The sequence below is a fragment of the Pteropus vampyrus genome, unplaced genomic scaffold (genome assembly GCF_000151845.1).
Source record: "Pteropus vampyrus isolate Shadow unplaced genomic scaffold, Pvam_2.0 Scaffold4, whole genome shotgun sequence".
Lineage (NCBI taxonomy): Eukaryota > Metazoa > Chordata > Mammalia > Chiroptera > Pteropodidae > Pteropus > Pteropus vampyrus.
In genome coordinates this window covers 8,436,328-8,461,661 of record NW_011888785.1, presented here as the reverse complement: position 1 = coordinate 8,461,661, position 25,334 = coordinate 8,436,328, and the positions used below count along the sequence as shown (strand labels likewise).

General features: G+C 36.7%; 2 protein-coding genes across 12 annotated transcripts in view; one reads left to right on the top strand and one right to left on the bottom strand.

Moving 5' to 3' along the window:
- Window positions 1-2,183: 2,183 nt before the first annotated feature.
- On the bottom strand, window positions 2,184-8,801 carry NDUFA4 (NDUFA4, mitochondrial complex associated). The gene is made up of 4 exons (XM_011363075.2): window positions 8,626-8,801; window positions 7,437-7,525; window positions 6,731-6,791; window positions 2,184-2,401 (listed from the first exon to the last, which is right to left on the bottom strand). Exons 1-4 carry the CDS (start codon window positions 8,665-8,667, stop codon window positions 2,345-2,347), a joined length of 249 nt encoding a protein of 82 aa, XP_011361377.1. The 5' UTR covers window positions 8,668-8,801; the 3' UTR covers window positions 2,184-2,344.
- A 15,069-nt stretch (window positions 8,802-23,870) lies between these two features.
- PHF14 (PHD finger protein 14) overlaps window positions 23,871-25,334 on the top strand; it is a 178,882-nt gene continuing 177,418 nt past the window's right edge. For 3 of the 11 annotated variants that reach the window (XM_023532940.1, XM_023532933.1, XM_023532941.1), the window contains exons 1-2: window positions 24,469-24,595; window positions 24,851-24,961. In XM_023532940.1, coding sequence (XP_023388708.1) covers window positions 24,559-24,595; window positions 24,851-24,961 — 148 coding nt within the window. In that variant the 5' untranslated portion in view covers window positions 24,469-24,558. Of the gene's footprint in view, window positions 24,355-24,467; window positions 24,596-24,850; window positions 24,962-25,334 lie in introns of those variants that run through there. The other 8 variants (XM_023532945.1, XM_023532950.1, XM_023532949.1 and 5 more) reach the window with 5 other exon arrangements.

Here is a 25,334-nt window from a genome sequence, read left to right as displayed (position 1 = left end):
CTTTTGTGGCACTCCAACATTAAAAAGTCACAAAGATGAAAGTGCACCAAGAGACTGAGTAGAAAAGCCAATGATGTTAAAACAAACAAACCCAACAAAGACAGTATTGCACAAGAGATAGAACAGGCATAAAAATGTTTCAGAGGAACTGTGTTAACGGTTACTGTTGGGTCAAAATGAGTACTAATAATTTACATTTTAATTTAGAAACATGAAGGTCATCAATGAATTTAACAAAAGCATTTTTAGTGGGGCAGTAACGGTAAAATTTGATTAGGGTGGGTTAATAAATTTGAAAGAGAAAATCAGAATAATTCCTGCTTGGATCTTTTTTTTCCCCCCCAAGTACCTACTGGGAAAGCATTCATAAATTCTAAAAGCTGCAACTTTCCAAATATACATAAATGCTAACCCAAGACATCTATATTTCAATACAACTTTGCATAGTAACCACATTAAAATAAGGAACTGACAAAGCAGTTTGTTGTATGATTAAATAAGCACAGTAAAGCACAATTCTAAACAAAGACATTTAACGGGGGAATAAAAGAGCACATTATCTTTCCTGGAAGCACTGACATCTGATGTATTCCCAAGTGACAATTTACTTCTATTGCCATTGAGCAGCAGTTAATACGAAGTAATTTCTTCAAGACATACTATATTTCATGCCAAATTTAACATTCATTTTTACTTAGGAAATTCCAGGAATACTGAAGACAAAGGGGATGTTATCTGAAGTTTAAGAATCTTTAAGGATCCATACAATTATCTTCAATACTAAAAAAATGCTATTACAAATCTTAATGTAGCATATACTTGGAAATGCTTACTGTTTTTGTGAATAAAAAATGTGTATCAATTACTTGGGTATCTAAAACTATGGCTACAATGTTTCTTTACACAATCTTAAGTTTGGAGGTGATTTGTACTATGTCTAGCACAGTTCTCAACATGGGTGCGAATGGAACAATTTTGCCTATCAGGGGACATTTGGTAGCATCTAAAGTCACTTTTGATTTTCACAACCTGGGGAAGGGAGGAATGCTACTGGCCAATAGTGGTAAAATACAGGGTCACTGCCAAATATGCTAAAATGCACAGGAAAGGCCTCTACAACAAATTATCTGACTCAGAAAGTCAATAGTGGCAAGCTCTGGAGACTGAAATTATGCAAGTGACACAGGAGCTTGAAGTAGGGAAAGTCAAGTAACAAATGCACTCTAGATTCAAAACCACCTGTGTTCAAATATCCACATTTGACTAAGAAAGAACTTGAGTAATTTAACTAATACAAGTCTTAGTTTCTTAAAGATTTTATTTGAGATTATCCATGTAATTCAAACATTTAGTTTAGTTCCTGGCATGTAAATGTGCTTTTATGACCTTTTTAAACAAAATATTTCTATATTAAAATCCAAAACTGTCTCAAATTCCTCAAGTTTCTAAGATGTAATGACTTACAAATACACACCTATATGAAAACTTGATATATGAGACAAGCTTAATTCTTGATTAGTCATCATTGAAATATTCTGCTAATTGGATCATTTGCAACTTATCTAAATAGTGTGAGCCATGTTAACCAGCAACATCAATTAGCACATTAATATTTTCTCCAACTGAATTCCAATTCCACAGCCCATTATGAAAAAGATAACTCTTTCACATTTTCCCTATCTTAAAATTGCTACTAATGTACTTCTTTTCCTTTGAAAACCTGCCAAGATTCATCAGAAATTCTCAGGATCTCTTCTTGGCCACTAGCTCCATGGTTAGCAGTGATGGACTCAGATTCAACTACAATCCCTGGCAGGACCACAGCCACTTAACCTTTAAAATCTTCAGCAAGGAGAATGCCATGGTAAAAGCAATTGTTAACACTGCACATACTTCGATATCAGCCAGTAACAGAAATCCACAAGTTTGCATTTTGCTACTGCCGAAGAGGCTTGAATATTCTTCCCAATCTACTTTTGTATAATTTCCAGTTGTTAATTGTGCTCTAGGGAAGTTATGGCCTATACACAAAATGCAAGTGTTTTACTGAAGAACTTAAAATCTTATTTTCAAATTATACAAATACATAGAAATTCAAAAAATTCCTTAAATTCTAGTATTTATTTCCTATACCCTAATTATAAAGTTCAGAGCAGATTTTCAGCATTAAATAGTGAGACATATCAAGTTTCAAACATTTATTAATCAGTGTAAATCCCAACAAAATACACCAACACGATTTTGTGCATTTGGAGGGGGAAATATTTCCTTCTTAAGTGGATAATTGTGCGGATGGCTTCTGGAAGACCTTCATTCTAAGCAGCTTTATAAAGAAACATTTCAGTTAGAAATCTGGACCTTCTTTCTTCAGTTTGCTGTAATCTACATTCACTGAGTAGAACTTGGAAAAGAAAAAAAATATTTTAGATAATCTATCAAATATACATAGATGGTACAGAAGTTTTAGAATTATTTTTATTCAGATTTCTATAATAAAATTACAGACATGAAAAATTTTAAGCATATTTAACAATGTAAAAGTCATTCAAAGAAAGACACTAAAATTCCAGTCCTTTAATAATGGTTGTGTAAGGTAAAACTATTTAATCTACCACAGAAGAGCAACGTTAGTGTAATCTTTTAGTCAGAACCTATAAAAAATTCTGTTTCAAAGTGATTAAGAATTCCTTCTGATATGTATTTCCAATTCTAAGTTTTTACTTCCATCTCCACTAAATATACAAATGAATCTCCAACAGAATAGAGGAATACCAAGCAATATCGTCCCTACTTTGGTTAGCAAGATGTTATAAATTAGATAGGAAAGATTTATAGTAACCAAGATAGGCTAGTAATATAAGGTAATGCTTTGTTGTATGGTGTACATAACTTTTTAGACACAAATTGAGTTGCCTTGATGGTTTTCCTATCACTTTCTAAGCAAGACTGCATCAATATCAAACTGACAACTGACCACTTCTGGTACAAAAGCTTTTAAATAATACTGTATTTAAATACTATATATTTGGAAATTTTGTAATGTCCAAATTTTTTATATTCAATGGAAGTTAATTTTAGAAAAAAATCGTACTATGATTACTTTAAAAAATTGCCTCTAACTCCCAACAAATTTTTTTTAAATGATTTGTGTTGTAAACTGCTCTAGAATTTCTGAGGAAACATCTGGATTTGTACATAATCCCAAATAAGGCTGGAATCTTGGGTTTACTCATTCTTGTGCCAAAGAACACTTAAGAGATTACGCTATAATTACTTGAAGACTACATTATTTAACTCCAAAAGAACCAAACTGCAGAATTATCAACATTTTCTTCAGGGTTTTTTAAGCAGGACGTTCATACATCTGTATCCATTATTTCTTCAAACCCTTTGCTTTGTCTCTAATTGAAAATTTTTTATTTACTTGACTTTTTAAAAAAGGAAAATTGCCAGGTTGTAAAGCTTATCCTTGAGATACATATACATACACAGACCTTTAGTCAGAGAAATATGAATAAGCCATAAAACAAAATTTTTTTTTTTGAGTGTTTTCTTTTGTGGCGCTTTTACCTCTATGTGACTTTTAAAAAAAAAATGCTGTGCTATTATGAACAAAATATTAGATGGAATATCTATAAAAGGAACTGCAGGTTATATATTAAGAACAAAATAAACATTTGCTGGGTTCTCTTAATAGATGCCAGGCACTGAGGGCAGAATGCTTTGTTTATCTTAGTTAATTATCACAACCTTACTAATTCTTAATTTACAAAAGAGGCAATTGAAAATCAAGTTGCCAAACACTGAATAAGAAGCAGGACCAAGCCCCTACATAATATCGTTGCCATTTTCTCAAAACTAAGCAGGCTTCTGATGTATTTGCTCCTATTTGGTTCCATGTGCCAGTATCAAAATTCTCTGCTGAAGTAAGTTTCAAATGTGTTTTATTTTTCAGCTTCCATGTCCCCATTCTTCTTCTCAATTTAATGGAAGCTACGACCTTGACGTCTCTGTAACAGTTGGGAAGGCATAACACATTCTGATTTGGGTTTAGGATATTTTATTCAGTTGAGAAGTGTGGCTGGGCCTTTAATGCTTAAATCTTATTTTAGCCCTCTCTGTTGTTTGTATTAATTAGCTTTTGCTAGACTGCAAAGTGGCAACAAAAATCCCCCATATCTTCGTGGCTTACAACAATAGTTTATTTTTCACTCATACTAAGTATCACTTATAAACTGACTGCTCCATGTACTCTGTTCCAATCCAATCCCGAATGAGTAATCCTTAACTGTCAATTTTGGTCTCGTGATAGATGAAAAAGAACAATGGGGGGAACCATGCACTGGTTCAGAAGTGGCAGATATCACTTCCTCACTTACAATTTGCCAGAGCAAGTCATGCCACCAAACCTGATGTCAGTGGGCCAGAAAAACAAATTATTTTAGGTGAGGGGCACTGAATGATAAAATAATCTAGTCTACCTCACTGTTTGAGTTTAGAGCAGTAGTAGGCTTTATTCCCACTAGGCTCACTAGTTTCTGGACTTGGTTTCCTTTTGTTTCTGCTTGCAAATCTCTCAATTCCTCTACAAGCTTATCTCTTGGCAAATACAGCCAACAATAGTCCATTAACATCCTGTTTTCCAAATTTTTTTTCTCTAATAACTCTCAGACATATGGTCTACTTTCCAAGTTATATAAGGTGACACTTTATCAAATATTTTGCCACTATGATTCATCTTCCCAGTTTCTATTATCAGCGTCATAGCTATTCACAGCCCAACCTAACCATAAGCATTCGACTTTTGTTGCAGCAACATTCCATTTCCAATTCACATCGCCTCATACTTGCATGTGTTATCATGTTCCAGAGCTTCATTATCAAAGTCACCTGGGGAGCTTTTTGAATTACACATACCCAGAGACTCTAATATGCTCCTTGGTGGAAAAAGTAAGGCCTGGTTTTTGGGTTTTTTTGTTTTGTTTTTGGTTTTCTTTTTAAAAGTTTATTGGATCTGGAATCATTTTCTCTAGAATGGACTTAAAATCATGAGAGAAAAATAAATCATGATGCCTGTTTATCATTTATGAGGCAAAATCAGATCAGTTGGTTCAGTTCAGCATTGCCAGCACATTTCTGTTTCTTGGAGGGAGATCGGTTTAGAGATTTGGAAACCAAATCATACTCTGAAGGTTAAATGGAAAGCTTGTAACAGCAAAAGGTGATAATTATCTTAAAAGTTGCTGTTAGCGGTGATGATAGCATCCATCTCCATCACGGAGGTATATCTGCTAAAGGGTCTTGGACACTCATTGGTTAGGGTATCTCTTCTTGAAGGTGCTTAAACAAACTGCTATTTCTCTCTTTGGATGAAGCAGCTTCGTACAATGGAAAGTGCATAAGTTAGTTACATACTTTAAATAGGTAAATTGTATGGTATGTGAATTATACTCTAATAAAGCTATCCTGTTTTTTCTTCTGTTTATTTGTTTGACATTGCAAGGGTTTGTCTTTGGTACACAAAATTCTTACATATAAGGAAGCTTATGTTTGGGGAATTAATAAATGGTCTCAGATTTGTGACAACATGGATGAACCTTGAGGGCATTATGCTAAGTGAGATAAGTCAGAGAAAGAAAAATAGTATATAGATATCACTGATATGTAGAATCTAAAAAGCTGAACTTGGAAAAACGGAGTAGAATGTTACTAGGGAGTGAGTATTTGGAGAGACGTTGTTTAAGGGTACAAACTTATAACTAGTAGATAAATAAGTTCTGGAGATCAAATACACAACATAGTGAAATAGTCAACAAAACTGTATTATAAACTTCAAAGTTGTTAAGAGACTAGATCTTAATTGTTCTCAACACAAAAAAGGAATAATTATGTGATGTGATAACAGTGTTAGCTAATGCTACTGTTGTAATAAAACTGCACTATATAAATGTATCAAACCAATATCAAACCAACATGCTGCATACCTCAAACTTACACAATGGTATACGTCAATTATATCTCAATAAGATAAACAAATGGTCTCAATCCACAAAATCATTCTTTGGAAGAGCAGTTTCACAAACCCCTCTTCAAGAAAGATGTTAAAAAGTTTATCTAGAAAGTTCATGGTAAAATTTAAGTTTCAACTGACTTTCATTTCTTCCAACTAATCATCACATGAAATATCTCCACCACATTAATAAGAAAGAAAAGTCAACCAAAGCAATCACTAGACTAATGATACTCAAAGTGTGCTCCATGGACAAGCAGCATCGATATTCTCTGAAACCTTGTTAGAAATGCAAATTCTCAATCTCCGCAACAGACCAACTCAATTAGAATCTCTGCAGAGGTACAGCTGAAGAATCTGTTTTAACAATCTTTCCGGTTAATATCTATGTACACTGAAGTTTGAGAACCACTGCACTAGACTAAGATCTACGAAAATGTTAGAATAGCTATACTATCTCTCCCTTTTTATTCATCGAATCAGTAGAATTGAGACATATCTTAATCTCACATCCAGAGTCTAAAGACTGAATAAAGTCCTTAGAAAAATATAGTTATTAGAAAATTATGCTATTTTAATTTCAGAAAATGATCTAGCAGCTCTTCAAAGATCATTATAATGGAATTTTACTTGTACATTCAACTTCAAAAAAACCCTACTCCCTGATAAAATTTATTAAAACATACTTTCCAGCAATTTTGAAACAATTCTGTAGCTTACCTTGTATTGCTCATTGGGACCCAGTTTGTTCCAGGGTTCTGGGTTATTCTTTCTGTCCCAACTAAAATAAAACATTGTAATTGTTATAGTAATAAAATACTATTTAAAATAGTTTTGCACTTCTTAAAAGCTAATATTTTGAATAAATTAATCTAATTTTCTATTAGGTGAGGCATGGTGTTTTCACTATAAAGTTGAGAGACAGGATCTATAGCAAGGTAGAACACAGAGACTCTTGGGGCAGTTGTTTAAAAACAGTTGGCTGTTTTTAAAGTTTTCTATTTCATCAACGAAATGATATACAGAAAAGTGCATAAACTAACAATGAATCAATCTTTTTTTTCTTGCTTGTTTTCCAACTTAAAAAAAAAAAAAAATCCTTATTGTTGGAAAGCTGGCAAAAACATTTATATGTATCAGCACTCCTGATTAAATATTTTACAAAAAGTTATTATTATCTCAATTTTTATGACATTACAACATAGATAATAGCAGTTCTCTACTGATAAGAAAATGAGGCTCAGAGAAATTTAGATGATTTTATGAACCAGGAAAAGTAAATAACAGCAGATTAGGGATTTGAACTTACTGTGTGACTATAAAATTCAGGTTCTTTCTATTAGTGGATGTTAACTCCCCAGAAAGACTGTGGCTCCTAAATCAGCTTGATAAACCATCTAAGTTCTAAATGTTTTTAAGTACTTACGAGACATCTGGGTTGAATAATGCCAGGCGCAAGACATACAGTGCTGCTCCAGTACCTCCAGCTCCAATAAATATGAAGAGTGGGATCAACTAGAACCAAATACAAAATAGACAAGTATTAATAGTCATCTTCAAATATTTAGATACTAATAACGAAAAGGCTACAGTAGTTTTTACACACTAATTCCCAAGTTTCAAACTGCTATTTTTTGATTGTCTTAAAATTTTAATAAAGGTAGACCTTACACTGAGGTAACATTTCTTATAACTGTGTTCAAAAGAAATGGAATTTCCAAAGGATGTGAAGATGATTCTGGTTTAATATGGGAGAAAAAATTAAATTTAAAAAATTTCCAAGAAAATACATCAAGTCTTCTCAATTTCTCTAATATTTATGCACCATTCCCATTAAATTTCCCGGCTTCCTGTATTTCGAGGCCTGAAAAACAAGCTCTTGGCAAGCCTACTTCTATATATGCATTATGAAAAACACAAACATAGTAAAATAAAGAGTCTGAATAAGCAAAGAGAAATACACCTATTACAAATACAGGTTTTAGGCATAATCTCTGAACACATACTGCTACCAATGCTTAATGCTTAGTCAGATAGTTGGATTTAAGATAGAGATTAAAGACTAGATGATTGAGTTTTAGGACCACGGCACGTAGAAGTGCTGGGGGAAAATGAAACATACGAAATAATGTAACTGCGCTTAACCTCTACGCTATCGAACTCCGCCAAAATGTCAAGACGTAAAGACAAACTAAGGATTCCAAGATCAGAGAGCCTTACATTTGCCACAAGGCCTGGTGGTGCAATGCAGTGAGTACAAACAATATCCTTAACAGCACAACAGATGGGTAACCTGACCTTTGCTGGTCTCTAACCTACACGGTGCACTATTTCTTTTCGTCCCAGAAATTTGCAAGAAGACGCAGCCACCAGAATGTTCCAACATTCACTAGTTTATTTTCCTCGAATGTATCCCTCACCTTCACCCCGCCAGCCCTAAACCCCACAATGCACGGCGTAGAAGGTCAGAGCTCAAGGGCCTGGGACAACTGAGTCCAGCCTCAAGGAATGAACGATAAGTGGCTGTAAAGGAAAGCTTCCAGGGGATTGGAGGTAGCCTCAGTCCGACACAGGTTGGACCCGTGAAGACACTGAGAAAGGGGTCACGAACTTACGCTTGGATGCTTCTTGGCCTGACCGACGATCTGGCGGAGCATGGTTGCAACAGAGGTCTCGGGTCCGGAAGCAAAGAAAAACAATACTGCAAGGCCCGGAACCGGCTAGACTCTGCACAGATGATGAGCGGACTTCCAAAGTCACCCAGGACCTCCTATCTGAAGGACCCCTGGCTCAGAGGGCCGCCTGCGGCAGGAGCGCCCGGTTGCGGCTGTCTTTAATAGTGCCTGCATTATCCAGCGCCTGTCGCGTCTGCTCTAACCTGGCCAGACCTACAACATTCCACTCCAAATTGAACACTCTTATTCCTGTGAAGTATATAGTCCCAATGGGTAATTTTTTGCGTCGAAAACTAGAACATTTGTATTGACTAGACAGGCAGTTGCTCAGGAGGCCACGCATTGAGAGATGGAGGCGGGCGGGCGGACGAACAAATGGGCCGTGAGCTCTGCGAGAGGGGTCCTCCTGCTAGGCGCCTGCGAGCCGGTTCTGCGGGCGGAGGCGCTGGGGCGCGCGTGCCGGTCGCGCGCTGGCGGCTTCTGATCGCCGCAGAGGGAGCTGAGAGGCGCTTGTAACAGCTGAGCGCCGGGCGCCAGGAGGGCAGGTCAAGTCTCTTGCCGCTAAGGTCAACGACTGCGGTTTAAGAAGACTGCAGCTGCTTCCTGGCTTCGACTGTCTCTTATGGGCAAAGGTTAAAAAAGTAAATGCCTTAAATATGGCAATGGTTCTGTCCTGTAATAGCTAAGCCCTTAGGTCCTGGCCCTCAATTGAATGTTCAGACCCACAAAGACCTTTGCGACATTGCCATTGTCCCCTCTCCCTGGGCCCAAAATTGAATTCTTAAAATATATTTTAAATGATCGTGTCCCTACACATAATATTTTCCAATATTCCAGTAAATTTTCATTTATCTGTCTTTTAACCCTAAAGTCTTCCACGGGTCAGATTTTAGGGGGCCGAGGATAATGAGATTCCCTCCGCCCCCAACCTCATGTATAGCTTAAAGCGTTAATCAAATGATACACAAATAATTGATACTGGAAAGAGTAGGAAAATGCTCCTCCGAAAAAGTCACATTAGACCTGAAAGAGGAGTAGACATTAACCAAGTAAAAATGGAGGATGAATACACACACACACACACGTACAGACGTACAAAACAGAGGTCATAGGTGATATGGTCTGAAGCTAGAGAGATCTTTGGAGTTGCTGATGGAATTCTGCTATGGTTGGAACTTTGAAGAGGGATAGCAAAGTGGGGATCAGATCTGCTGGGCCAGTAATCACATGTCATGAGTTTAATGCTGAAAGCATTAGGAAGTTAAGGAAAAAAAAACAAAACAAGATACTGTGGTTATAAATGATTGCTTTATATGTGAAGAATGGATTAGAGAGATGAGCATAAAACCGGAGAGACTGGTTAAAGAGCCAATGCAATAGTCCATGTGTGAGATAATGGTAACTTGGACTACTGTAGGGAATGTGATGATGAAGAAAAGATTACAGAGGTATTTAGGAGGTAGCACCAGTAGGGTGCTTGGTTAAATATGGGGAATTTAGGAGAGAGATGAGTCTGAGATAATTTCTTCAGAGGTTCAGTTTTGACCAGCTGTGTGCACGTTGATGCCAATTATTGAAATAAGAACAGAGAATGATGGGTATGTAAAATCCAAGTGGATTTCAGTAGGGCACAAGAACAGTCTAGACTAAGAGAATACATTTAGGGCTCAGTTTATTGATGGGAAATGAAGTGGTATGACTGAAAGACATTGTTTAGGGAGAGAAAGTAGAATGACCAGAAAGACAAAGGACATGGAACTGAGGAATTCCAACATGTGATGCTTGAGAGAGAAGACATGGCCGGTGAGGTAAGAGGGAAAAAAAGATAAGTGGTGATTATTAAGGTGATATATCATGAAGCTTAGGAGGACTTGTGTCTTTTTTATACATTTAATAAATCTTTATTAAAGTACCTACTCTGCACTAGGCACTGTTCTAACAAGGAGATAGCAGTGAATGAGAAAATTGTTCTACCCTAATGGAGCTTACATCCTGGTTGGAAAAACAAACTATAAATAAACAATTAAGATAATTTAGACAGCGATAAGCCAATAAAATAGAATAATGAGAAAGACAAGAACACGGGGAACTGAGGAAAGGTTACTTTAATGAGAGTGGACGTGGAAGGCCTATCTGAGGGAGTAATATTTGAGTTGAATCCTAAATGAAAAGGAGTAATCTGGTGAAGATCTAGAGGAAGAACATTCCGATTGTCGAGAGAATGGTTGAGATTAAAAAAAAATGCTCAAGGGAGGCCAGTGCGGCTAGTCCATAACAAAGAAGAGTAGAAAGAAAATGAGGTCTGAGAGGTCGTAAAGATCTGTCTGACATTGAACTTATAGATTATGGTAAGGAGTATTGGCTATGTTAAAAAAATATATAGAAAATACTTAGAAGTAAATATAGAAATCTAACAACAGTAAGTATAGGTAAGTTTTCAGCAAAGAAGGTAGAAGGGGAAAGGCCTCTCTTTGCAATATTTTATTTTTAATAACAGTTGATAAAATAATAGGTATACTGGAATACCACTGTTAATAAGAAAGTAAAATCTAGTGGCTTACTTTTTCTTCACTGACCTCATTTCTAGAGGTAACTATAATATAGGTAATCAAGTGATGCCTTTGGAAATGTGAACAAAGTAGGGTTAAGGAATATAAATTTTGTTAAATATTAACCAAAATATCAAGTTGTAAAAGTTTAAATTTTACACATTAAATTAGGGGAAAGAATCTGTGATCTACATTTTAAGCAAGGATTGGAAGAATACAAGTGAAGGTCTAGAAAATGATGGTGTAGTAGACGATACATATTGTAAAAATAAATTTTAGTTTCAGAAGTAGGACTGGTATTGGGGTAGACTATATTGTATACAAATACCTGCTGCCTCTCCCTGGAGATATCACTTACTTGCCTCATTAATGCCAAGTTTAATACGATGACTTGCTTTATTAGCAAATGAGATGTGAAAAGTAAAATGTGTCATGCACAAGCAGAAGCTTCAAGAGCCAACATATGTCATATTCTCTCTTTTCTGTCTGTCACAAGATTAGCAGTGTTTTAGACAGAGGCTTGGTGTCAGGGTGGAAATACCTGAGTAGAGATATGGCTGATCTGCAGTAAACATGTATTGAAAATGAGAAGTAAACCTTTATCATTGCAAGTCACCAATTTGAAAGTAGTGTGTTACTGCAGCATAACCTAACCTACTCTGACTGACACTGAAAGTGTGGTAGCATACTATTATAATAAAAATGCTAAAATATGTGGCATTTGATTCAGGTCCCAGCAACAGATGACAAGGCAACTATTACCAGAGCTAGAAGGATGGCAATATGTGTTTATACAGTGATGGAACAGTTCTCAGTTAATTGGGAAATGGTTAACTCCCTGATGAACTCTTAGCTGTGAGTAAAATGACAGGCAAAGGGTATGTTAGCAGCATGTGTCAATTACTATTGGCAACATTTGTGAAGGTGTTAAATAAAGAGATGGACTCAGAAAATAACTGGTCATTTTGCAAGCTGTAATGACAGGGAATAGAGAATCTAGAAATTTAGAGACTGGCATGGTTGGAAGGTGGGACTGATTCTTATCTCCACTGTATAAGATAAAAATGAAAAGATGTTTAGCCAAAACGTCAATTAAAACTTCAAGGTAATGACCTATTCAAGAATGTAGCCATCACCTCCTTGAAACATCTTGGTAAGTTAAGGTGTCTCAGTAAATCATTTCAACTGAACAATTTGAAAGTCCGGACAAGTAGATAAGGGTGTAGCTCTCTCAACAAAGCCTGGTGGGATCAAGGTGACTGAGTTAAATCCAAAGAAAGAAAGTAATCTCTAAAAATAACTGTGTATATGGTCTTACATGGATGGAGTCGACTGGAATCAAATGGAAGAGAAGTAGACTGAGTACTGCTAAAAGAAACATCAGCCTTGGTATAAAGAGACTGTGTGTGAGATGTGAAACAACACTTAGAGTCCCCAATCTGGAAATGAGAAGCTGCTTGAGAGATGTGCTCATCTTCCGAGGAGGCTCTGTTCTATAATATCCCCTTTAGTGGACCTAAGGCAAAATTTCTCAGAGAGTGAGACAGGAGCCGCAGAGAAGAGTGGACTAGAACTAATCCCCGGAGAACAAAATCAGGGCCTATTCAAGGAATATCCCACACTTTCAGTCAGCAGCAACTTCTGTCTTGTGAGATTTCAGGACCAATGTGTGTCTTCCATTATTTCTCTTTCTGAATAAGATTATTCGTTGTGGTTATCTAGTCCATGTTCCACCATTGTATTTTGCATGTCGCGAGGCAAATAACTGGACTTTATTATTTATAGGTCTCTAAATCAAGAGGAGACACACCCAAAACAAACAGATACTGCAGCATCACTCATGGATCATGGGCTTTGAGGTGGCAATAATGATAGTATTGTACTTTTATTTATCTTCCTTGGTGTGGAAGGTGAGTATATTTTGAAAGAGGAAAGGAGAAGGATCTGCATGATTGTATTCAGAAGGGCAGACTGCGATAGATTGTCATTTTGTTCACAAATATTTAATATTCTTCCTGGGAAAAGATTATATTTTTATCTCTCTGTTTATATCAAGCTCAGCCATATGACTTTATTTGGGCAATAAGAATACAAAAATTAAAATATTAATAATACAGAAAGAAGATGGTAGGGCCTGCGAAGAATTTAACGAAGACTATGATCTTTGCAGAATGATCAGGCGAAAAAAGAGAGATTTACATTTCATATAGATGAAATAGCCTGAGTAAAGCAGAACAAATGAAACTTTATGGTGTAAGTATATAATGTGTAGGAATTGAGATGAATTTGGTGTGATGGGAGCTTATGTTGCATAGGGAGGTGTTATAGGAAATGAAATGGAAAAAGTTAACCCAGATTTTTGAGAATTTTAGATTTGGGGCTTTATCCTTTAAGCAGTGAAGACTCATAAAAAGTTTTGTATCTAAACACAGGATAAAACAACTGCAGGGAATAATATCTTAATAAATGAATTGGAGCTGTTTTTTACCCTCCCCTTCTGAGACTTATGCCCTTTGGATTTCTTGTTTCTTTGTTTAATTTTATGAATGATTTTAAAATACAAAAAGAAAATATAACTATTAGTTGTCCAAATGAAATGTAAATTGTACAGTGAATAACTCTAAAAAAATCTAGGCAGTATATCAATAGCACCCCCCCAAAGATGATCCAGGTTTCTTGCGTAGTTTCTCTGAAGATTCAAGCCTAGAAAATTCTGGTAGGTGTAGTGATTATGTATTGTTATTAATGTATGACAGTAAAGAAATAGCTTCTTTAGAGAGAAATAATTTGATAAGTGAGCCATGAAGTATAATTATATTAATGCAAATTGAAGACAGAATCTTATATTTTTTACTCTGTTTGCATTTAGGCATTTAATTATTTTTCTAGCAGATAAATTGACAACTGAGGTTGTTTCTCTGATAATACAAATACAAATTATACCTTCACTCACTAATAAAGATTCTGCACCTATTCTTAATCTAAAAATAAATATGTTCTTCCACTAGTATTGTGGTTACTTAGCATAAACTGTATTTAATTATAAAATTTCTATTAGAAAAATGAAAACATATTTTGGTCTGTGAAAATTTACTTCTACTATTATAAATCTCAAAGCTTCACATACTGTCATCAGTTTAAAATAAATACCTGAAGCATTTTATGTGCAAAATTCAATGAATACTAAAAAGTAAAGAAACTCTAGCAATTTGAAATAAGTGGTACTTCTTTTCACTGGAATCTTCTAGTCAAATAATATTTTAGGAAAACTGTGTATTTACAATTTTTGGAAAATTATACCATACACCTAGGTCATCAGGTTATAGCTTTTTAAGAATAACTATGTTCTATTACTCTTCTATATTGCCATTTGTCTCAGCAATTTCTATTTTTTTCTATGAATCCATTCAGTCATTTGTTTATTAATGTATTTATTCATTAAATATATATTTAAAGTGCCTACTATGTATTGTTCATCATGCTGAGTGCTTAGGATAAGAAGAATAACACACTGCTGTCTTTCTTCAACATCTGGTAGTCTAGGGGGAATGGGGGTATAATTACAGAGCTTTATAATAAGTGCTACTATAGGTACTGATATATGACTTAGATTTATGGGTGTATAGTATCCATACCAAGACCAAAAATATGAATTCATTTTTGGAATGTTGAATCTAGGATACCTGTGAAATATCCAATTAGTGATACCCTGAATACTGGCAGAAACATCACTCGAGCTCAATAGTGAAGTTTGGTCTGGAGGTACAATTTAAAAGGATAGGGCATATCAGTGAGCTTGTCTATGAAGAATGTATAAGAAGGAATGTATAAGGAGAGGAAAAGGTCAATGTTAAAACCCTAGAGAAAATGAACAAAATCAGGTCAGACCAGGAAGAAGGAGTCAGAACAGAAAAATTAGAATAAGTCAGAAATGTAGGAAGATATACCAGGCAGGGTTCAACCAGAGAAACAGAGCTTCTAGGAGATATATATATATATATATATATATATATACACACACACACACACACACACACACACACACACATATATACATATATGTATATATGTATATATATTAAGGAATTGACATGCAATTTGTAGAAGCAGTGTTTATTATTGTAGCCTGAAGTCATCAATGGAGGCAGTCAGGAAGGGAAGAAGGACATGAAGTGCAGAAGCAAAGACACATTAAACTTGTGAGAATGGGTAGAACTCATGAGGATAGAAAGACCCCATTGGTCTCTTGTTGTCTCCAAACTCTCAGATTCAATGATGTGGGTGTCCTGCAGAAGATGCTAGAGCCCTTTGTCATAGAACTAGACATAAAGCTAGCCCAGGAACACAGAAACTAAAGGAGTAATTTGGCAAGAACTGGAGTATTAAGAGGTGCCTCAGGGAATCTCATGTATTCCAGACATACTTCTTCTTACCCTTACTGAGTTGCAGTACCCCACTTTCACCTTGCTAATCAAAATAAATCACCCAAGCTAATTGAGTAATCCCTCTTATTTGCCTGTTGATTGATTGGCATGAGGAACTCAAAGTGGCCAGGTGGCATTCTCAGCTTCCAGTTTAATGGAATCATTGCCCTATTTCCTGATAGAAGTATTCTTCCCTTGAAACTAAGACTTCTGGACCAGTAAAACCACAGTTTCAGGGATGGTAGGTCAAAATTTCACTAGTGGATCACTAGGGAAAGTAGTAGTAAGAGGAGCCACTCCCATATTGCCTTGTACTACTGTCCTTCAGGGTCAATCCAGAGTGTACTACTGTCCTTCAGGGTCAATACAGTGCTACTAGCTGTCTACTTTGGGAAATTGACAGCATTTTGTATAGAGCCATGTATAAACCAGGCTCAACTATTTCTTCCTCAGTTAACTGGTCATAAGGAATGTTCCATATAACCATAGGTACAGATCAAGAGGCGAAGAGGCATTGCAGAAGTATAGAACATGGGCATCTGTGACACTTACTCATGCAGCTTACTTATGCCTTCAGGACCTGCTCAAACTCATGATTTCCATTTGGTGATGGACTGCCGCTGTGCATATTTAGTCTTATGACTTTGTCAGACAAGACCCAGTTTATGATGGATAACTTAGCCTGGTAATTTGCTTCAAACAGCAGTAGATCTGCTAGGTTATACATTATCAGTTAAAGAGTAATTTTCATGGTATCCCAGACCTGTTGCAGGGACTTGCCCCAAACTAGCAGCTTTTAACGTTGCTCAGTAAATGGTTCAGAGTAGCACACCTGGATGAGGTGTGCTTCCAAAATCCAAAGAAGCTCACATAGTCTTGTGCATCTTTGTGATAAGAAGAGCCAAATGTGGTAACTTGTCTTTTACTTTGAAAGGGCTATGTTAATATGTCCCAGATGACTGAAACCCTGGAAATATTACTGAGGTGGCAGAAAACTGATTTTTCAGTCAGATTCACTCCCTACCAACTCGCTTACAATTATCTTACCAATATGTCTAGAGTGGTTGTTACTTCTTTCTTACTATGTCCAATATACTATCAATGTGACTGGCCATAATGATTTTCTGTGGGATTAAGAAATAATCAAAGACCCTACAGAAGGGCTGCAGAGTTGATGTATCCCTGAGGTAATACAAAGTATGTTATCAATCAACAGAAAAGCAAACTACTTTTGATTGTTTTAATAACAGCTATAAATACAAAAGCATTTACCAGTAAAGATCAATGCACTCTCAGATTTGGTTCCTGGTGAGAACCCTCTTCCTGGATTGCAGATGGAGGCCTCACATGGTAGCGAGAGAGTGTGTCCTCACGTGGTAGAGAGAGAGTGTGTGCTCTGGTCTCTCTTCTACTTATAACGACACTAAACCTGTAATAGGAACTTCACTCTCATGATCTCCTTTAAATCTAATTACCTCCTGAAGGCCCCATAACCAAATACCATCACATTGGAGGGAAGGGCTTCAATGTATGAATTTTTGTGGGACACAAATATTCAATTCATAATAGCTATCAAACCTTCAAGGTGTAGATAATTCCTATGCTATTAAATATGTCCCATAACATCAAAAAAAAAATAAAAGAATCCCCCAAATTCACATTACAAAACAAACATTAACCTCATAATAAAACTTGAAAAAAATAACCCACTCATGCTTTCTTTAATCCCCACCAGACTAATTACAGCAGTTATATTAAAGGAATATCAGCAAATATGGGGCCCAAGTAAAATATCATAAGTTAAAATTACTTGACTTTAAAATCATTCACAGACTCACTTTCGAGATTGGCAGACGAGATTACTCAGACAATGGAGACTATGTTTTTCTATTCAAAGACATTGGAGAGTATGGTGGGTTGAATAATGCCCATCGAAATTTTGTGACCACCCGGAATCTCAGAAAATGAACTTATTTGGAAATAGGGTCTTTGCAGATGTAAATAGTTAATATAATGTCATATTAGATTAGGGTGGGCCCTAAATACAATGACTAGTATTCTTATGAGAAGAGGAGGGGCCACACAGATACAGAAACACACAAAGAAGAAGGCCATGTGAAGATGGAGGCAGAGATTGGAGTTATGCTGCTAAAAGCCCAGGAACACCAGGAGCCATTAGGAATCAGAAGAGGCAGGGAGTCTCCCCTAGAGACTTTGCAGGAAGTGTGCCCTGTCAACACCTTGATTTCAGACTTCTGGCCTCCAGAACTGTGAGAAAATAAATTCCTGGAGGAATTTTGAAGTACATGATAGAAAAAGCACAGATTGCCATGAATAGATTATTGATAGAAATATAGACATCAAAGGCATTTCTGGTGAGAGTTCAGATGGAAGTGAGGAGCACAGTAGAGAAAGCTCCTATCATCTTATAGAATACATATATTTTCATGAACATATATTGGTAAAAATGTGCACGTAAAGGTGCTTCTGGAGGTCTCAGAAAGAAATGAACATTTTATTGGGCTTTAGAGGGAAGGTGATCCTTGTTATAAGTGGCAGACAACTTGGCTGAATTATGTTCTATTTTCGGATATAAAGTGGAACTTTTAAATGATAAACTGGGATATTTAGCTGAGGAGAATTTCAAGCAAAGTGTTGAAGGTACAGATGTGCTTCTCCTTGCTACTTATGGTAAATGCAAGAGGAAAGAGATAAATCAAAGAAGGCGCTATTAAGCAAAATGGAGATTAGTTCAAGAGACATAAAAGATAAAAGTGTCCAACATATATAAAATTGGAGTTCTGGAGAAGACTAGGAGACTTGAGTATATAAAAATAGCTGGAGATATAATAACAAAGATTCTTTCAAATCTGATGTAAGATATCACACTAAAGATTCAAGACTCTGTTCAAGTACCATGCAGAAGAAAAACATTGTTGATGAGAGTATAAATTGGTATTACACTTTGAAAATGGTTTGACTTTTTCTACTAAAGTTAAATATTTGAATACCATATGATCCAGCAATTTCACTTTGAGATACAGACCCAAAGGAAATGTGTGCTTATGTACACCAAAAGACAGGAACAAGAATGTATACATAGAATCATTATTTACAATAGCCTGAACTTGAAAGAGCCAAAATGTTATCAAAGGTAAATGAATAAATTGTGGTACATTTGAGCATGTGTTTCCATAATGCAAGTGAACTATAATTACACACAACATAGGTGATCCTCACAAAAATATTACTAAAAGAAATCAGAAACCAAACAATACACACTATATGAGTCCCTTTATATAAAATTTTAAAATAGTGTTTGGCTCAGTACAATGACTATTCTTAGAGGCAGCAGGGAGTGTCAGTTGAGGGGGCTCAAAAGAGGCTTATCTGCTGTTGACATGGATGGGGTTTTATAAGGATGTTTGCTTCTTGATGATCCTTTGATCTATACATTTATTTATTTTTCACTTTTCTCTGTTATATTTTCCAATAAAATTTTGTAAAAACTGAGTTGTATAGATTTAGACAATGTTAGGGAGTTGGCTTATGTTTTGTCACTTAAAGATCTGATGGATTAAAAAGAACGAAAGGTATCATTTATGCATTTTTGTTTGTTTGAAAGCTTTTCCACCTCATGAAACCTCCTGTCTTCAACTAACCTCATTTGTCTATTACAATATAATATTGTAAACTTTATGTTGTTGCTCCACTGATGCTGTCTTCGCCCATCTGCTTTGCTTTCTTGGGACTTGCCCCTTGTGAAACTCAGCCCTTAAGACTGCCATTCATATGCTCTGAAACATGATTAAATACCTCAGCTTGTCTAAGAGATCTGTCTAATAAACAGCTATTACAACAAATTTTGAAGTACCCTTCTCTTTTGTCGTTGCTCCATGCAGAACAAATACTCATCACATTTCACAGTATCATGTTAATTTAAAAACAAACTATATTACAAGGTGGGTGAACCATGAAAACACTATGCTAGGTAAAGGAAGCCATATTTTATTCCGTTTATATGAAACGTCTAGAATAGGTAAATCCATGGAGACAGAAAGTAGATTAGCAATTGCCAGGGGCTAGGAATAGGGGAAACAAGGAGTACCTGATAATGTGTATGGGAAGTCTTTCAGGGGTCATGTAAATGTTCTTGAATTAGATAGTAGTAATGGTTGTACAACTTTTGAATATGTTCATGAATTTTACAGCATGACAGTGTGAATTTTATGGTAATTGAATTATATCTCAATAAAAGTGTTATAAAAACTTAGTCCTCAGCTAAGCACCTTTTTAAAAAAGTGTTAGTCTTACTATGTCTTAGATGACTGACTGGCTAGGCCACAAGGATAAGATGAAAATTTATTGTCATGATACTCTTGTGCATTTAAAATTTTTGTATTATGTATATGTACTCTTTTTGAAAAAATAATTAACTTATTTTTTCAATATCATTCTTTTGTTATTACAAAATTTTTACTCATGTAATACTAGATTATTGCTGCCTCAATCCTTGAATAAAATTCTATAGTCAGTATATTTTACATAACTTGAAAGGGTGATTACAAGTGAACCCTTTATTAGAAAACATTGAAATGATTTTAGAAGTACCTAGCCATCCAAAGTTACAGTTGAGAACTCTAATTTGAACCTGACTCCTACTCCTTTGTAGATATTCTGTCTTTTTTCTATGAGAACAATCTTTATGGGAGATTCTTTTGAAATACAGAAATTTCAGCACAGTCTTTCTTCATCAGTATTGTTTTTTCTCGAGTATCTCAGAACATATTAATTATAGCAAAGTAAAATGATCCGTGGACTTCCTGCAAAAGATATCCTTTAATGATTATAAATGACAGCTATTTGGCTAGCTGCTTGCTCCAGCCCAGCTGAGTATTCCTTATTTCCATCTTAAGGTTCTGTCATAACAAACATTTGTTACTAAAGGCTTCCCTGCAACAGGTACCTTATTCCAGGTGATCACATTTGATAATATAAGTATTTTACCATTGCATGCCATGGACTACTTGTATCTTATTTTCCACTGGTAACGAAGTCATTACTGTCTTTTGACCCACACCAAATCAAATAATAAATCTTAAATTCCTATTGTTGAAGTTTTATTTATTTATTTTATGAACACCTTTCTGTACCAAACACTGTATCAGCCAAGAGATTAATAGAAGAAATATAAACCATTCTGGATATTTTATACTGAAAAGAAATTTGGTGCATACAAAATCTTTTGAAAGATTGGGGCTGTGAACATCAGGGGTCCAATGACACTTTTAGTTTCAAGATCATGCAACTGTAGCTGTGATATAGAAATCAGAAAACACATCCAGATATTGCAGTTGACCTTTTCCAGAACTGCTCCTCTACCATGACCTTATAACTTTGAAGCTGGTGAGCAGAAGCTAGAATGCAGATTCTATTTTCACAGATGTTACAGCTTGCCTTGCTGGTGCTATAGCTGAAGGAAGATAATCTCTGCCTCCCTTTCACTTTCTAAATCTTATGAGACCCAGCATATGTGAATTATATAATTGTTCTAAAGGTTTTTAAAAATTTAGTTCTTCTCATGTTGTTAGTTTTACTTAAATATTTAATAATTCTTGATTGTTTCTATGTCTGTATACAGAGATTGTGTGGTGTTGGTAGCCAGAATTTGTATACCTTGCCTAAATGAGAAGCCCTGTTCACCTGGCAGACAGTGAATGCAAGTTCTATTTATAGCTATCCTTGCTCTGATGGTTGTGGTGGGTTGGAAGAAGGTTGGTGGTGTAGTGAGGATGCATGTGAGTAGGCTCTCTTTTATGGTTTATGAGTAGTTTATATGCTGGCTCTTCCTATTTCTTGTGGCAGTAGTCACTGGGCTCATTCTTTCGTCCTCCTATAAATGCGGTGCGCATTCTGGTAATTTCTGGAATCAGACTTCCTACTTAGTAGAACTGAACTTGAATTTTTATTCTTGGGAAAAACACTGTTTCAGTTCCTTTGAAACAGGATTACTATGTGGCTTTTCCCCTTCTAATCTATTACTCAGCCTGTTGTCCAAAACTATGCCTTTCTTACAGGCCTTGTTTCTAATTTGAGAGTAATTCAGGGAATTTACTGGAAAACTCACTTCAGTGACTTATCTTTTTCCCTTAGATGAGATTATTAGTTTCTTAGTTTGGTAGTTTTGTTGGCAATCTGAGTCTACCTCCACAACATCAATAACCCTCAAAAGTTTGCTGGCGACACTCCTCTCAGGTTTATAGCTGTCCTATGGTTTTATGCTTTTATTTCTATTTTTATATTTCTTCTGTGATTTCAGCAAAATTTGGGGAGAGTGGAAAGGTAATTCACATGTTCAATTACCCTTTGTGAACCAGACCTAATATCCTTAGACTTAAAACAAACTGATGCACTTTCCTGGCTGCTTTAAAATATGAATCAGGATCTACATTTTCTCCCTCAAACCAGATAATTCAATTTTCGTATTCATTTCTCTTATTTTACTTTCCCCAAGCACGCATATCTTTACCTCTAAACTTCTTGGATTTGGTTACAATCATAAGGAAAAGGATTTACTAAATATTATTTAAAATTTTGGAATGGGAGTTTCTACAGCGCTATGGAAAGGTTTGAGGGAACACATAGCACTGGTAGTTTGGGTTAGGTGACTAGAGGTTTAGAGAGATTGGAAGGGTTTACATTTTTAGCAGAGATGAGGAAGACAGAAAGATGAGGTAGACAGAAAGATGAAGTTGTAATATAATTGGTATAGCTACCGTTTTGGAGGAATGTCCTGGGGGCATTTGAGGTAGTCCAGCTTTGAATGAATCTGACTGGTCATAGTCTTTTAGCCCTGGGCATTTGCACGTGTACGTTCTGTGATCTGAAACATCTTTGTCTCCTTTTCTCCCTCCCCCAGGGCAGTTCAGATACTTTATGTTTGGATCTAAATATAACTTTCTCCAGGAAGACTTCCCTGAGTACCTTTTCTTCTCTATTCATGTATACTTTTTTTTTTCCCCCTGGTAGCCCTTTTCACAAGATACAGCAATTGTTTATTGGCTTGTTCGTATCAACTGAATCCTAAGCTCTGAAGAGGGCCAAGACAACAAATGTCTTGCAGAAAGTCCAGCCTCTATGTAATCATCCCATGAATTGTAGCACATATTTACTATTTTTCAAATTTAATGTTATAAAATTTAATTCCAGTTCATACAGCATTAATCACGTTTCTTTAAAAAGTAAGTTCCACTACTGAATTATATGACTTGATTCCTACACATTTAATTTACAGTCTTTCATAACACTGTATTTCCCCATATTACAAACACTGCCACTTAATGCATACTTGTGGAATAAACAAATGAATTGAATCAGCTTCATGAAAATCTTCCTCTAACCTTGATTTTATACTTTTTTAAAAAGTATTAATACTGCTCAGATTCTAACACTTTAATATTGCTTTAAATGGGAAAAAAATGTTTGAAATTATTGAAGGACTAGCATGTCCTGTTGTACATACTGTCCTGATGTTTTTATGAGTTTAAAAATTTATCTTAAAAAAATAAATTCTCTAAGTGGATGCAAGGCACTATTTCACATTCATGTGGACACATATTCTTAGTTAATGCAGAATATACTTGTGAGGGAATATTTTCCTCAAGACGTATTCTCACTTTTTCTTAGCAAAATTAAATACTGAGTATGTTTTATTTACATGGAAATGTCTATCCATAGTACAATCATTCTAACAACAGTTAATTAATATAATTAAATGAATGGTTTTTTTTTCCCCTGATAGAGTTGTAATTTTCAAAGCAGTAATCAAACAATGTCTAATTTTAAGGGATGCAGTTCGTGGAAGAAGCAGCAGGTAGAGTGTGGCTGTCGGTACTCAGTTTTTTGTTAGTGACTTAGGTTAGCAAACATCCCTTTGTGGAAAGTGTATTCTGAGTAAATTCTTAGAAAACAAAAACTAGAAACCAAAATTGACGTCCACGGATTTGCGCTAAGGGCGGAGCCTTACGGATTTGTGGGCGGAGCCGCTCATGGTCTGGGCGGGCTCTGTTCCCGCTCGGTACTACTCGGCTCCGCTCGGCTCCACTCGGCTCCCTGTCACCTCCTGTTCGGGTCTGTTCCGCTCCCCTCCTGGAGGGAGGGCGGCGGCGAGTCCAGCGCACGCGCTCTCAGTTCCTGCTGCATTTAGGGCAGCGCTCTGCCTTGTTTTCACTTCCTTCTCTTCGGAGCTGTATCCGGGTCGTTGCTTTCCCCATTGTCTAAGGCAGTCGGCCTTGGACTGTGCAAATCCTGGGGCTTTTGTTGCTTCTGGTGCAGGCTAATAAAGTTTTTCTTTCTTTTTTTTTTTCCTAACAGTTTTAACGGGGGAAATTGATTCCCCAGGGCTGCCGGATTGGCCGCGCTGCCTGGGCCAGAGGGCGCCTCTGCCCCGGGAGCGCCGTGGGAAGGGGCGCGAACGGCCGGGGCCGGTTCTACGAAGACTAAGGGGCGGGGCTGGGGGGCGGGAGGGGACCGCGGGGCTGCACCTTGGGACTCCCAGGGCCGGTCGGCTGCATCTCAATTTTAAATAGCGTCTTTCCAACTTGTTTCCGCGGTCTCTGTCCCTGACCTCGGCGCTGCCTGGGCTCTCGCAGCCTCTCCCTAGGTCTCTTCCAAACGACCACCTCACGGATTCCTTAGTAAGTGTCGGAGGCCTCCGCGGGAGAGAGGTCCATTTCAGCCTGCTAGAAGTCAGGGCCGGTGGGAGACAGGGCGGGGGTGGGAGGGTCCTGCGGCACCCTGGACCCTTCGTGGACTCTTCGCGTTCGCAGATCGCGGGAATGATGGCAGCTTTTATTCCTTGGGTTTTGCGTTTCCTTTCTGTTGACTCGTGCGCTGTCTAAATGGGGGATTACGAGCGAGTCGCAGAAATATCACAAGGTGTGCAACAGAGTCAGCTTCGATTTTGGCGATCCTGGGTTCGTACCCTGGGGCTGGAGCTACCCACGTTGCTGCCCGGCCCGCTCCAGCCCGTGATCCCACCCCAACCTTTCCCTCGGCTCCCTCACATTTGCTGACAACTGAATTAGAAAAAGATTCCCTGCACGAGGTCTTCTGTATCCTCCCTCGGCACCACAGCTTTCCCCTGTGCTTGGTGTGGTTATAAATGACGATGTAATATTTTTTTCTTAACAGTGGATCGCAGCTCCAAGAGGAGGCAGGTGAAGCCTTTGGCAGCTTCTCTGCTAGAAGCTCTCGATTATGATAGTTCAGATGACAGTGATTTTAAAGTTGGAGATGCCTCAGGTAAATGTTTCTCTCTTCCCTTCTCCCAGCTTTCTGGAGTTGGGTTTATTTTCAGACTTTTTTTTTTTTTAATAGAATTGGTTTTGATTAAAATGCCAATTTAAAGTTAAAGCACATAAATATTTATTTTGTCCATTTGATTTACCACATTTCCCTAAGATCCTATCACTAGATTCTATCATTCTGTTTTCGTTGATATTTAGGTAATTAGCAGGCAGAGGGCTTATTCCAAAGATCCAAAAGCATCTTTCTCTATTCTTTACTTTAAAATATATTTATGCTTATTTCATGGATAGAGGAAAGACAATTGAGAGATACCCAGAGTAGAATAATATCCTGAGAGTAACGTGAGCCAGGAACAGCACATGAGCAG